At 44.8% G+C, this 13,996-nt stretch overlaps 2 protein-coding genes across 2 annotated transcripts in view; both read right to left on the bottom strand.

The window, feature by feature from the left end:
- Positions 1-3,026, bottom strand: part of bcor (BCL6 corepressor) — a 38,710-nt gene extending 35,684 nt beyond the window's left edge. Inside the window, exon 1 of the mRNA XM_056389360.1 lies at positions 2,926-3,026. The gene's annotated coding sequence lies outside the window, so the exon portion shown is untranslated. The remainder of the gene's footprint in view (positions 1-2,925) is intronic.
- A 4,636-nt stretch (positions 3,027-7,662) lies between these two features.
- The window catches only part of si:dkey-100n23.5 (cyclic AMP receptor-like protein A), a 49,689-nt gene continuing 43,355 nt past the window's right edge, over positions 7,663-13,996 (bottom strand). Inside the window, exon 13 of the mRNA XM_056389948.1 lies at positions 7,663-9,493. Within this exon, the coding sequence (XP_056245923.1) occupies positions 9,326-9,493 (168 nt within the window). The 3' untranslated portion in view covers positions 7,663-9,325. The remainder of the gene's footprint in view (positions 9,494-13,996) is intronic.

Genomic DNA, 13,996 nt, shown 5'->3' with positions numbered 1-13,996 from the left:
CACAGAGCCCTGACCAGGCTCATAGGTCATTGCTGTCCAAAAGCTTTTCCCTGTTCACACCGAGACACGAGTTTTGGTGTGAGCTGGTCCGTCTGGAGACCGTCTTCAAAAACATGTCATTTAGCAGCCATCTCCGTGAGGATGGTTGCCAAAATGAAGAGAAACAAATACATTTCCAAATGCAGTCGGCCAAAGTGAACGTAGTCAGAGATGGGGGTGGTGGTGGGGTGGGGGTGGGGGGTGCATGAGATGCTGACAGCTTGGATAGTGTGTAATATTTAACTCTTGAGGTTTTACGATCACGACAGCGCCATGGACGTGTAAGAACATTTTCGACATGAGTGGTCCCACCCCAAAAGGAATACACCACCTCTTTGAAGCCTCAGTGAAAAAGTCAAAATACTACTGCTACATCCGATTTCAGATTCAAGTGCAAATGGATGTTTATGAACCTTAAAGTTGTAACTTTATCCCAGCACAAGAGTGGTAAAACATGGAGCAGCATCAAGTGGCTGAGGCTGAGAAAGGACTTAGGAGGTTTTGATCTAACAAACTCACAAGCAACAAAATCAATTCTCATTTTGTTATGTAGTCACACAGTGGCACTTGCCATGCAAACTCATACCTGTTCTCTCTGCAGCCAGAACAGCGTTTTGTCTGGATCTCCTGTCTCCAACATGTAGGCTACTTCCCCAGGACGTCACACCACCATCTTTAGCCTTGGCAATGTGACTGTCATGCTCTACACATTTAGCTACACGGCACCGTATGTTCCACTTACTTCCCCTGCCCAGATTTTAGCAGGTAGGATCCAAACTGGCAACCCTGCTACCCACCACCAAAGCACTCGCTGTTTGCATCGTATGGCAATAAAGAGATTTGACGAATCTCTTTTCAGAACTGTCAGCACGGAGATTTTTTTCGCATGCGCACTGATCCAAATTTGACTCTCGTCTCCAAACTGTCAGAGAAGCTGCTCTGTTGTTCGCCACAATTTAATATGAACTACCATGACAGCAATGACATGGATTCTGTTTTCGGACCCGGGCACCAGGAGTTGGGGTCGGGTCTGTAGATATTATCGGTGGTAGTGCTCCTCACAGAGCCACTCTTTGCTTTTAGTGAATCACAGAATAACTGGTCACACTGTGCTCCAACTATGGGTTGAATATATTCGGGTAAAATCATAAATCAAATCCCCTTTTTCAAGTACATGATGTCAACAGAGACCTATATTTGTATGTGTCTTCCGGAGCAGGAAGACAATTTGCAAATGCTGAAAATGCCAACCCACTATAACACCCTTTAGCAGTTAAAAACAGCCTCATGCTGACGTCGCACACGACTAATAATCACGTTGAAAGGTCAGGTGGAGGTTGGAAAAGACACGCGAGATCACAGCACACGACACCGGGTGTTTTCCTCACTCTCTCCCTTCTGCTCTGACTCAGAGGGCGTAGAAAAGCGAACGGCTCTCTCCATCAGTCACTGGAAAACTGGATTAGGATGAATATTGCTCTGAGGTACCGCTGGGCAAACAAAGTTTCTGACACTCAACACAAGAAAAACACACACAGTTGTAGCTACAGAAAAACACCTTCGCTGAGAGTCTGAGGAAGACACAAAAACAGGTCTGGAGATCAAGCGCAGGCCTTTTTATGGCTGCACTTTTATGACTCTGTGTGAACTTTGTGGTTTGAAAAGCCAGTCTCAGAACAACAGCATGTGCCTTTGAAAATGCTCATGCTGCTTGATGGCGATGGAAAATGTGCTAAAATGTGCAATCCCATTCTCTAACTGTCATTTTATGTCTTGTCAGGGATTCACGCATAAGTGTGTGTCTTGTAAAAACTAAAACAGCGTGAACACACACACACACACGCACATAGAGTGTACCCCGGTGTCGAAAGAGCCACACTCTGGGAGGTCACAGTGATCCAGCCATCTGCTGTTGCAATCAGACACTGAAGCGGTGTAGCACACACACACACACACACGCACACGCACACACACGTGCGCGCACACATATGCATGGCAAGTTCACATGTGCACACAAGCAAACACACCTTCAACACACACCGCAACAGCTCACGTTCAGACAAATATACACATTGTACTCCAAACAGACACACACATATGTAACCACACATATGTAACCACACGCAAGCGCGCGCGCACACAGACACACAGGCCTGACACATATTTTGAAAGGGCTCACTGCCAGCACACAAGTGAGCACGACTCGCAGACACACACACACACACACACACACACACACACACACACACACACAGACTCTCTCTCTCAGTCGGCAGGCTCAGATTGCAGGAAGCTCTTTGCACGCAGCTCAGTCCACAGCAGCCGGTACTAATCAGCACAATCCACCTGCAGATCGTTATGGATCGCTTACTGCAACTCACACAGTCACAAACACACACACACACACACACACACACACACACACACACAGAAACTTGCCTGAACACTCACTAGCACTTACAGGCTCGGACATGAGCACACGTACAGTCAATAGATTTGTGCATGAACACACACTTTAAGAAAAAACTCAACACACAGTCTACACTCATGATGCTGAATGGGCTTTGTTCATGTTCATCTTAGTTTGAAAAATATAATATGTTTCTGGGGACTCATTATGATATGATGATCAATTGTGACTATATAGTGAGCATATCAATAGTGACAAAATCAATTTCCTGATCTATAATTCATATCCAAAGCTGTAAAGGTTCATGTAAGGGCTTGAAGGTGCTCTGATTCAAGAACGGGAAATATCAACACAACGCCACTTTTCCCCTCTGTGTCACACGAACAACAACAACAAAAAACATCACACAGCGAGCGCGCGCACACACACACATAGCTCCAGTATACAAGGGGGAGCGCACATCCATGCACCCCCACCGGTGTTGTAGGGCTAACCGGTTCCCCACAGGCGCGCCACGCTGCGTTAGCGCGGCCTCACCGGGGATAATTACAGCCTGGCGCGGCAGGGCGAGAGTGGCTCCGAGCCAAACACTGCTGCTGCTGCTGCTGCTGCCGAGAGAGAGAGAGAGAGAGAGAGAGAGAGAGAGAGAGATAGATAGAGAGAGAGAGAGAGAGAGAGAGAGAGAGAGAGAGAGATAGAGATAGAGATAGAGATAGAGAGAGAGAGAGAGAGAGAGAGAGAGAGAGAGAGAGAGCAATTATTGGAGCACTGAGAGACACGGACCTATAGATTAAGCCCTAATCAATAGGCTGCTAAATTCATCGATGCAATCAGTGCGCCCGTAAAATAAAATAACCAATGAGATCAATCACACTTGTCTCATTCCGACCTTGGGGATCATAAACGGCTTTTTCCCTCTTTCCAAAACGCGCGGACAGAAACATTTAGTGGCTTCATTTTTTTTTTTTAAAGAGAATAAAGACTAAAACCTTCAAACGAACCTTATCTGAAAGGAAGGAGAAGCGGTGGCGGCTCTCAGCGCAGCACAAGAAAGATCCCCCCTCCTCCTCCTCCCTCCCTCCCTCCCCTCCTCTCTCTCGTCTGTCGGCCTCTGTCGAGTTCCGCTCATAACCTCGCCACCCACCCTCCCAGTTCCCCGCCTCTCCCTGCTTTCCGCTGCTGGCGGGGAGCGCACACACAGAGACACACACACACACACACACAGACACACACACCTCTTTATAGCTCTCTCGCTCTGACACGCACCCACAAGCATGCACAGTCTTGCACGCACACACACACGCGCGCAGATGACACACACACGCACGCGCGCGCAGATGACACACACACACACACACACACACACACACACACACACACACACACACACACACACACACAGGCAGGCAGCGTCAATAAAAGGCCCAGCGCTGTGAGAGGCCGCCGGCACTCCACTCCCCCCTCCTGCCACTGCGATTAGCGGAGGCTGGCTGGCTAGGGAGAGGCGCCCCTCTGTTATCTGGGGCGGTGGCAGCCTGTGTGTGTGTTGTGAGAGAGAGAGAGAGAGAGAGAGAGAGAGAAGAGAGAGAGAGAGAGAGAGGAGAGAGAGAGAGAGAGAGAGAGAGATTAGTTTAACCCTTTCGGGGCCGGATCGCAGCGCTTGAAGCTCCGCTCGCTCCTGCTCTCCGATCAGCTCAGGCAGCTGTAGCTACAGCCGAGCTGATATTAGACACGACGCAGGGAAATATGGACGTTTAACACAAAATTCTGAGGAAAATATAAAAACAAGCAGGGTCATAGAAACCGAGGTCATGTCCTCAGTAATATTTCTGGGAATTTTTGGAGGTTACTAGGCTATGACACACATATTAAACATGCCGGTTTTTAAGGCTGCTTCTGGTGTTTTTGGCCTAAATATTTCTATATTTGGCAAAAAACTAAAGATGGAAGGAATTCAGCAGGTTTATTCTCAGTCTGAATGGCAGCGAAGGGAAGCCTCTCACACAACACACTTAAGCCTAGACCTGGAACGATTAGACTAGATTGATTAGTCGATGGACAGAAAATGAAATGATTACTTGCTGGTTCCAGCTTTTCCTTTCTCTTATATTATAGTTAATTACATGTTGTTCGAGCTTGGATTGTGGGTCAGACCAAAATATTTGACACTGGAATATCAGCTTGGGTTGGGGTTAAGTGTGATTGGCAGTTTTCACTATTTCCTGGCATTGGGCCCAAATAGTCAAAATAATAAATCTAGAAATGATTAATCAGATTAATCAAAAAATAGGAATATATATGATAGCATCATTCGGACCATTGGAGATAAAATATAGGCCTAACTGAACAGTGAAAGTAACAGATGGTGGAACGTTCTTGTTTTATTTTTAAATGCTTAAATTTGGTTGGTGGCTAGTGGGGGGTGGGCTGAATGGAGGGCAATGGTTGAATCTGTCAAAATAAAAGCATTTATTTACAATATTTGTGACATGATGTTCAAAATGTTTCTTCACTGTAAATGGTCTAATTAGTCTCATCTTAGATTCCTATTGGGACATACAATAATGTATAGCATTTGTACATTAAGACATATTAGAAACTCCCAAACACCTGACGGATTTTCTTCTCATTTGCATCTACTGCATATCATAATTAAAATGGCCTTCAAACATATCAGATCACTTGGAAACCACATTAACAGCGATGTATTACACTGTGCCTACTGGTAACATGTTGAGCTTTGAAAATTTGAATTTTGTTTTCATATATTTGTTTGCTGTTTACAATTTCTCACGGTGGTGATCCTGCAACACTGAGAAGTTTTGTTCAGCTCAGCTCAAATGATCACAGATTCAAATTCATTGAGGAATCCCTACAAGCATTGTTTCTGCATAATCCACCTTCCCACCTGAGAATTTGATGTTTAAACATGGATTTTAAGTCACGTCACCATTAATCTGACTTCACATCTATTTGCATCTCTATATTTCTAATTTCAGAAAGTAGATTAAAGTTATTGTGTTCGTTTGTACACTGGCAGGATTAACCTGTTAGGTGGAGCTATAGGTGAAAAATGTACCACTGAGTTGTGTTGTTGTCTTAAACCCTGATTTCATTTCATTTTATTAATTTATTTATTTTACAAAGGATCCCTTTACAATTACCAAAAACTATGTGACAAACAATGAACTTAGGGGTTTTCCAGGTCCCTAGGGGAACAGCGCCCTATCACAGTTGTCTGCCTGGGAATTTTGGGACTTTTTGGGACTTTTGTTGCATGTCAACCCCCTTGATCTTACCTCTTGTTTCCTGTCAATCTCTACCATCATCTGTCAAAGCAAAAGGCAAAATACCAAGAATAACCTCAGAATAGAAGGGAAATGAAAAAAAACTAGTCAACATAACTCAAGGACATATCTGGTGATATTCCGTATCTTTCTTATTGTCACTAAATCCCATGAAAAGACCAATGAGCCATTGTTGTACTGGGTGACATGTTCCTTCACTATGAAGAACACCGGTTGGTTTATTTGGAGTAAACCCAACATTCTTCCCGGTGTCATGAATACTCAGGAGGGCACCAAATGTGTATTAACACACAGCTGAAAATAGTCCCCAACAAATGCAATATGTACTCCGGTTTCAGTAATGTTTGCTAAAAAAAAAAAAAAGTGCCACTGTTTAAAAAAAAAAAAAAAACTTCACTTTTTGCAAACATGAAACTATATATTTGTGTGGGAGCAGGCTTTTAATAACAGTATGAAGAGATGGGCTGAGGGCTGAGTGCTGTAGTATAGGGAAATGGGAAGATACTGAAAGACTGGCTTCGGTCTTTCATGGGATTTGATGACAATAAGAAAACCACAGGTTATGGGTCCAATCTTAAATCTGTGTAAAAATATTAAGGTTTACCTTTGAACATAAAAAAAACATTAGCCTTTGTATTTCAAGTTCTGCAATCGCTGTCATGCCAGTCCTACGTCTGCATGCAGGGATTCACCAAGCCCCCTGATGGCCAGCTAATTGATGGCACAAAGAGGCAATTCCACACATTCTTAATCATAAAGCTCCAGTTCAATACAAACAGCCCAGAGCAAGACTAGATAATTAAAACATCTGATGTAAAGGGCTACGCAACAACTTCGACGCAATTATTTATACTTTCAAGGCATCACCCATGAAGGCTGTAATCGCCCCATTAACCTTCTCCAGCCTTATATTTACTGTAAGATGGGTTTAGGAGGGGTTCTTACCCTCCACCACATCCCCGCCTGTAAATGCTGCCGGGGCTCCAATAAACAGCAGACTATAGGTGGGGGCTGCGCAGAGCAGCGACAAACACCCGTCAGGCCTGCCTCGCTTTCGCTCCGAGGTGACAGAGCTCCGGCTTGTTTTTCAGCGTCTGGGCTGCTGCTGTCGCCTCTCTGCGTCTGTCTTCCTCTCCTCTGTTTCTGTGCGTCACAGCTAGGTCATGGCCGGACTCCAACAATGGCTCCGGTTTCTCGAGCCACACGCACATACACACGCACGCGCGCAAACACACACACACACACACACACACACACACACACACACACACACACACACACACACACACAGGCAGCAGGAGCACACAAACAGAGATCTGACAAATGATAGGGTGGCGAAGCGAGGCGAGGTGAGCTAATAGTAGGCAGTGCGCCTGCCGACATGCCCGTGGGCCGCGGGTGTTAAATTGTATCCAATTACGGCGCATGCGACGATATGAGGGGGGAATAATAATTCTTCTTGCGTGACAGGGAGATTCGCTTATTTTCCGGGCGCTTTATAAGGAAAGGGTGCGGGGCTCGAAATGTTCAAACGTTTGTGGGAGAGCGGCTGGTGTGTGTGTGGGGGGTGCGTGTGTGTGTGTGTGTGCGTGTGTGCGCGCGGAGGAAAAGTCTGGTTTTCTGGAGGACATGGCGCGCATATTTCATTAATCAAAATCCAGTTAACCAGATTTGGAGACACGGCGGGGGCCGGCAGGGTCCGACCAATAATTAATATCCATTATTTGGCCGGCTCAGGTCTAAAAGACGTCTTGACTGACACACACACGCGCACGCGCAAACACACACACACACACACACACACACACATAAACGGACACACACTTCACAGGAGGCTGGGCAGACGCATGAAGGAATGAGGGATAGCATCAATGTGAAAATGAAATAAACACGCCCAGCCTGAGCTTTGTTATGAAATGTCTCTCCTGCTCATTTATTTGATGGAGTGCACAGTCAAGTAAAACGAGCAACAGTGCCAAAAGAGGGGTAGGGGCACAGTGCAAGTGGGTGAGTATCTCTGTGTGTGTGTGTGTGTGTGTGTGTGTAATTCAGTGGTGGGCCTCTGTGAACTGCAAACTAAAGTTGCACTCTGGTGTCATTGACGCCCAGCAGAAAAGTTCAACAACTCAAGGGTAAAAAGGGTCAAGTGTCAGTTCATTAGTTCAACTTGTCAGAGAGGCAGCTGACAGCTGGCAGTGTGCACCGACAGTGACGAAACCACCTACATATGGGAAAAACCAAATGGGCCTTGGTTGAATATAAAGTGACTCTATTATCCTGCCAATCACACCTCAGCTCTGTGCCCTCAGCATCACTGACACAAGCCATGAGATGATGAACCATCAAGAGCTGCTGCTATGCCGTAGGTGCCTTGTGTGTCATCGTTTCAAGTCTGTTTTGACAGGCACCTTAGAAAGATGCACGTGAGTCTTTGTGTCTTGTGTGTATTTGTGGGTGTTTGTTTGACTAATAACATGTTTAGTTTTTTTTTATCTGTTCATAAGGCTGTGGATCGACTCAGTCTCTGCTCGACTGTCACGAGCAGCGGGTTTGGACCAAGAGGAGCATTTTTCTTCACATTCCAGTCCAAGGCACGTACAAAAATAGAGTGTACAATCAAATATATACATCATATTGATCTGTTATAAATACAGTATAATAAACAAGTTTAGTATTTCATAAAAAATGTAAAACAACCTTTCAAAAGGAATACTCGTGCGAAAGTTGCAACAATAGTAATACAAAGAGCAAAACGGAAACCAAATACTGTCTGAGGAAGGAGAGACTCCTCGCAAGCAACACCGGTGCTTAGGGACTCAGTTGTCTTACCAAGTCATCTTCACTGTTTTTCAAACCCCACCTTTCTATATTTCTATTGTACCCCACTTCCCACCTATCGGCAGGAAAATTGTTCAGAACTGGCCTGGGATCAATCTGAGTGTAGTCGTAGATGCTTTCATGTCTGACACATGGGGTGCTTTTGAAACTGGTTCTTTTCACCTCATCTCCTGCAGAGAAGTGAAAAGGTAATTGCTGCGAATGCTAAACTAACACCTTGTTATGATTGCCTTTCAGCAGTCCTTTATGTTTTATTTCTTTCTTTCATTTTTTTTGTGGTACGCCAAAACGTTGCAGAATGCAGGAGTCAGGGTGCTGGTGTAGATTGGGGAAATTGTTTTAAAACCTTCGGGATGCAGCCGATGCCTTTAACATTAGGAGGATCTTTAGAACCACTCCTTTCTTGCTCCTCTCTGATGATAGTATTGCAGGGAGCTACTGCTCTGTACAGTGTGTGTGTGTGTGTGTGTCTGGGTGTGTGTGTGTGTGTGTGTCTTTAGGATATTAAATAGTAAAGGATGGGGATTAATAATGGAACCTGACAGCTCATCTCCGGCTTCTATCTGCCTGACTGTCCCCCCAATCTTCTCTTCCATTCCCTCCCTACCTCTTTTTTCTCCCTCTCAGTTTCTAATCCGCTGCGTTTCTCTCTGGCTGTGACCCTCCTTCATGTTCTTTCCCTCCAGCTCTTTTGTCTCCCTCTCTCTCTTTCCCTCTGTCGCGCTCTCTCTCAGGGCCCTCGGTCTTTCAGGGTCATGTCAGGGGAGTAGAAGAGCACGTTGGTGTCATCGTCGTCGTCATCGCTGAGGTTGACCAGGTCAGCTTGTGTGTAGCGCACAGCCCCGGGGTGGTACTCTCCGATCCGAGTCCTGTCACACAGCCGCGACTGCAGAGCCAGCTAGAAAACAGACACGCACATAGTTTGGAATTAACACACACAATTTGTGCTGGTGTAAAGAGTGTGTTTGCACTGAGGTGGCTAAATCTGAAAAATGCTTCTTCTTCTTCTTCTCTCCGTTCTGACCACCCATCCACACTAAGCTGGTTTTAACGTCCCTCCAGATGATAAATCTGAAAACGCTGGCCAAGTGTTTCACCTCCTGTTCACACATCCAGCCTCAAACACAAGAGGCATGACAGGCTGCTATTCACTGTGACCTAAACCTCCAAATAACATCCTGTGCCCAAGCCGAGGGCTCCAGCCAATAAATAAATAAATAAAATAAAATGGAGGGTCATCTGACAAGAAAAGTTGAAACTGGCTCAACTTTTGACAGATTACTTTGAGGCCTGAAAGCTATATTTCTACTGTTTACATCACCATCATTGTGATGTAAGATATAAGAATCGCTTGATAACTTCCTAGAGTTGTACAATAGCATTAGCATTATAAACCGTTCAGTGCTTTGTCATCGGATAAGTTTACAAACCCATGAGATTAAGCATTTAAGATAAATGATGACTTTCTGTCGCTTTTAAACTTCTCTGATCATTCATTTCAAATCCTAATACGACCAATCACACAACACAGGTGTTGCCATCTGGTTGTATTAATCTTGATGTTGTCCGACAAGCTCGTGACGTTTCAGTGTAACATTTGTGGCCCACGTTAAAATCATTACTTAATGCTTGTTCAGTTTGTCTGCCAAGAGGAACAGAAATGAAATGTGTAAATGAGAACAACTGTATAGTGAATTCAATTGTTTTAAAACACAATGAAGGTGATCACAGAGAGCAATGGGAGGCCGAGGATTTTCAATCTAAGCAGCTGAAACTCAGCGGAGTAACTGCGTTGTCGTAGTCTAAGATTGCAGTGATACTGAGAGATACGAGATTGGGAGCAGCTTTTTCCTGCATGCACACGCGCGTACACACAGTAGAAGAAGTGAGAGGTGAGCTCATTGCAGAGCCACAGGCGGTTCAGCTGTATGGCTAGAATGCAGATCAATATCAGTGGAGGAGAGAGAGAGAGAGCGAGAAAGGGGGGAGGAGGAGGGGGAGGCAAGAGGGAGCGCACACAGGTGGGAGGGAGATGCTACACAAAGGAGAGCAGCAGAAATAATGTAAGAGAGATAAATGCCGGAGATGCTGTAGCAGGTTATAGGGAACAGAGGCAGGGGAAGAGACACGCATACGGCGCAGAGATAGAGATAAGAGAGAAAAAACAAGAACGGAGGACTAGATAAAGCAAGATATACACAGCAGCATGTTAACATGCACACAGAAACCACGATCGTGAAATCAGGTTATGCAGGTAATTAGACGACACGTTTAGTGACATGGTTATTGTGAAATCCTTGTATACATGCAGCAAGTTTGTAATCACAACAGGCTACTTAGTTTTGGTTTTGGTTGCACTAGCGCAGACCGCTGAAGTCTCCTGGTAGCTTCTGCTGAACTACAGAAAACAGGAAGTGGTCGGAACCTTTGGGAATCTCATGATTTGGTTCGATCCTCTTTCTCAGTGTCACAATTCGATTCTCAATTCAATAAATACAAAAGGGCACTATTTTTAAAGCACTGTGCGACAGACCATTGTATTAGACGATTCACTCGTATGTCGTCCGCTGGATTGTAGGAAACATAACTGAGCAAACTGGTCTTAAAGAATGTCACTGTTTTCTAGAAACAGAAGTTGGTTTATGTGCTTTAAAGTAGGAAAGCGCCGCTGTGCTCTTAACAGCTAACACCAGCAGTGAACACCCTCTCTGCTGCAGTGTTAGTGCCAGGGAAACCTATCCTTATCTACAACGCTGTGCAGGCACAGAAGCCTGATTATCAGTCTGAATTGCTATTTTGTTTCCCTTCATTCATTCAGCCTGACAACGAGCCAGTTTCTTGCTGGGTGTTAGGGATCTTTTGTTATGTGCTAACCAATCAGTAGCAAGTGACGTATCCATCCCGCCACTGCCATTTCCAGGCGACATGGGAACTGTATTAGCACTCGCTAAGAGCGGTTAACCTGATGTTTCACACAACAAAAATTGATGGGGATTTAAGGCACTTCAGTAGATTGACTTACAACAACATGTGCAGCTGCATCAACCTCATCATCACTTGACACCATTTTTCTGTTAAAATTTTTCATGACTGTAGCTGTGTAGGAGGATGACGTCCTGAATTTTTTAAATCCCGTCTAGAAAGCTCTGATTGGTCGGTTGAGGGGAAACAGCCTTTAAGGAGCACAACACCTATTTGAACCGCTGAACATATACGAGCTGTGGGCGGTGATTCAGAGGTCTGAAAGACGGGTACAGGTCTTTTTGAAATGAAATAGACTATATCAAGTTAATCTCCATAAATTAGACCAAGGGTTTTCAAGGTCTGACACTCTGGGCCCCCCCTCAGAACAAAATTGAGAAAACTCCCCCCGCCCTCAGTGAGTTATGCTGTGGGCTAAAACTTGACCGCCTTTTTTTAAAGGCCTCAATTATACTCCCTTGCGTACTTCGCATGGACAGCTGCGGACATTACGGTAGGACACGTAGTTGTTGTTTTTTTTAATAATTTTTTCCAGTCTGCTTGGCGGAGCACATGCGCAGTTGGTGCCCTTATAGGAAGTCTACACATCCATGTGGATGTCCTGGTACATACACACAGAGCCTTGTCTACTTGTCGATGCAAAAACTACAACACTAGCATAACCCTGTATTATTTTACATTTTGGCAAACTGGCATCAACAGCAGTATGAGTTTGCAACGTGCCTATTGATGTGCAACCAACTATCACTGGATCACTATGATACTGAAGAAAACTTGATGAATCTCAGGCAAGTTCTGGAGCTGTAAGAAGCATCTTTTTTTTTTTTTTTTTATTTCTAAGTGAATTAATGGATGTTTACACATGATGGACACTGGATAATGTTATTCTCGGAAAGTGTAAGTAACAATGAACCAAAAAAATGTGTGTATCACATCTGTGTGTCCAGTCTCGACTGTGATATGACTCCAAGAAGAAGGCGTTTCTTAATTGCCTCCATGAGCTGTGTGTCACATCCACTGCCGCTGTGACACGCAGTGAATACTGACCATGTTGGAGAGTGGGCCGAATCAGTGGCATGCACCTGTCCTTTTCACAACAGGTAGCCTCATGTCTCTCCGTCCACGCCTCCCTTTCAGTTCCCTTCAGGGGGACTCGCTTCACAGTTTGAAAACCTGTGGACCAGACTATACTAAGTATAAGTGTTGCAGTGTGTGTTGGCTGGCTGACTTGTAGTTGCTATCATCTTGCAAAACTAGTTATTAAGTTATTAAATCAAAATTCTTGCCCTCCTTGAAGATGCCCTCATGGTAAGCTTCCACTGTCTTCATTATATCGAAGAGAAGAGAAACCACAGCCTTATTAATAAGCTACAAAAATCAATGCTTGGAATCTGTGAATAGATTCAGAATAGTAGAAGATAAGGATCCTGATTCTTACGTAAACCAATTTTTCTGCCGATCATAGGAATATTGACTGTGGATTTTGTGCCCTATTGCTTTCATTGTAGTCAAGTTAGGAGTGAATCTGTTCAAGTCCAGTCCGGAGAGAAATGATTAAAGTCACCAACAACTCTTTTACTGTATATATGGCATGTGCGTAGTGTATTAAAAGCCCTCTAAAAGCCCCACAGGTAAAGAGCAGCTTAGACGAAGCAAGAGAGGGGCGGTGAGCGAGCCAGAGGGGGCAGGTTTGGAAGGAGGGGCGCAGGGGTTGCCTGGTAGGAAAGCACAGATTCGTCGCGTTGAGAGATGAATGTTTTGATGCTGTTACAAACCCCCCACCCCCCTTCTCTCCCTTACCCCTCCTCTCCCCGGCCAATCTCACACCTGATGTGTGGGGGCTGCTGGGAGTCGCATGCCAAGATGAATAACAACCGGCTGTTAGTCACGATAGAACCTGACCACACATGCCGCCTGTGTCTCCCCCTCTCCTTCTCCCTGTCGTCTTCTTTCTCACCTTCTGTCTCGCTCTCTCTGACACACACAAACAGCATTTTCTGTGTGATTTACGAACACATTGAGATTCCATTTCACTCCTCTGTCTCTCTCTCCCCACTCACCACAGTGCAACATTGACATTTGGGTTGAAGGTCATACCACACATTCCATTCTTCCACATTGTGCTCATGACCCGTTATCAGCGTGGTTGGTGATACTGAGTAGGTGACAATGTGTGTGTGTGTGTGTGTGTGTGTGTGTGTGTGTGTGTGTACACGTGAACTAAGACCACAGAGAATTTTTTTTTTTTTTTTTCCCATTGTGGTTCAATATTATGTCCGGCTCATATCCGCAGATACTGTCAATGTTTGTAGATTGAGACAAATCTGTGGAGAACTGTATTGATTGTGGTGTTTATTGAAATGCAACCAATGTGGTTTGTGGTTCAGATCACAAAAACATCATCCTTCTTGTAATCTTG

The sequence above is a fragment of the Seriola aureovittata genome, chromosome 11 (genome assembly GCF_021018895.1).
Source record: "Seriola aureovittata isolate HTS-2021-v1 ecotype China chromosome 11, ASM2101889v1, whole genome shotgun sequence".
NCBI classification, from domain to species: Eukaryota; Metazoa; Chordata; class Actinopteri; order Carangiformes; family Carangidae; genus Seriola; species Seriola aureovittata.
This window is presented reverse-complemented; position numbering and strand designations above follow the sequence as displayed.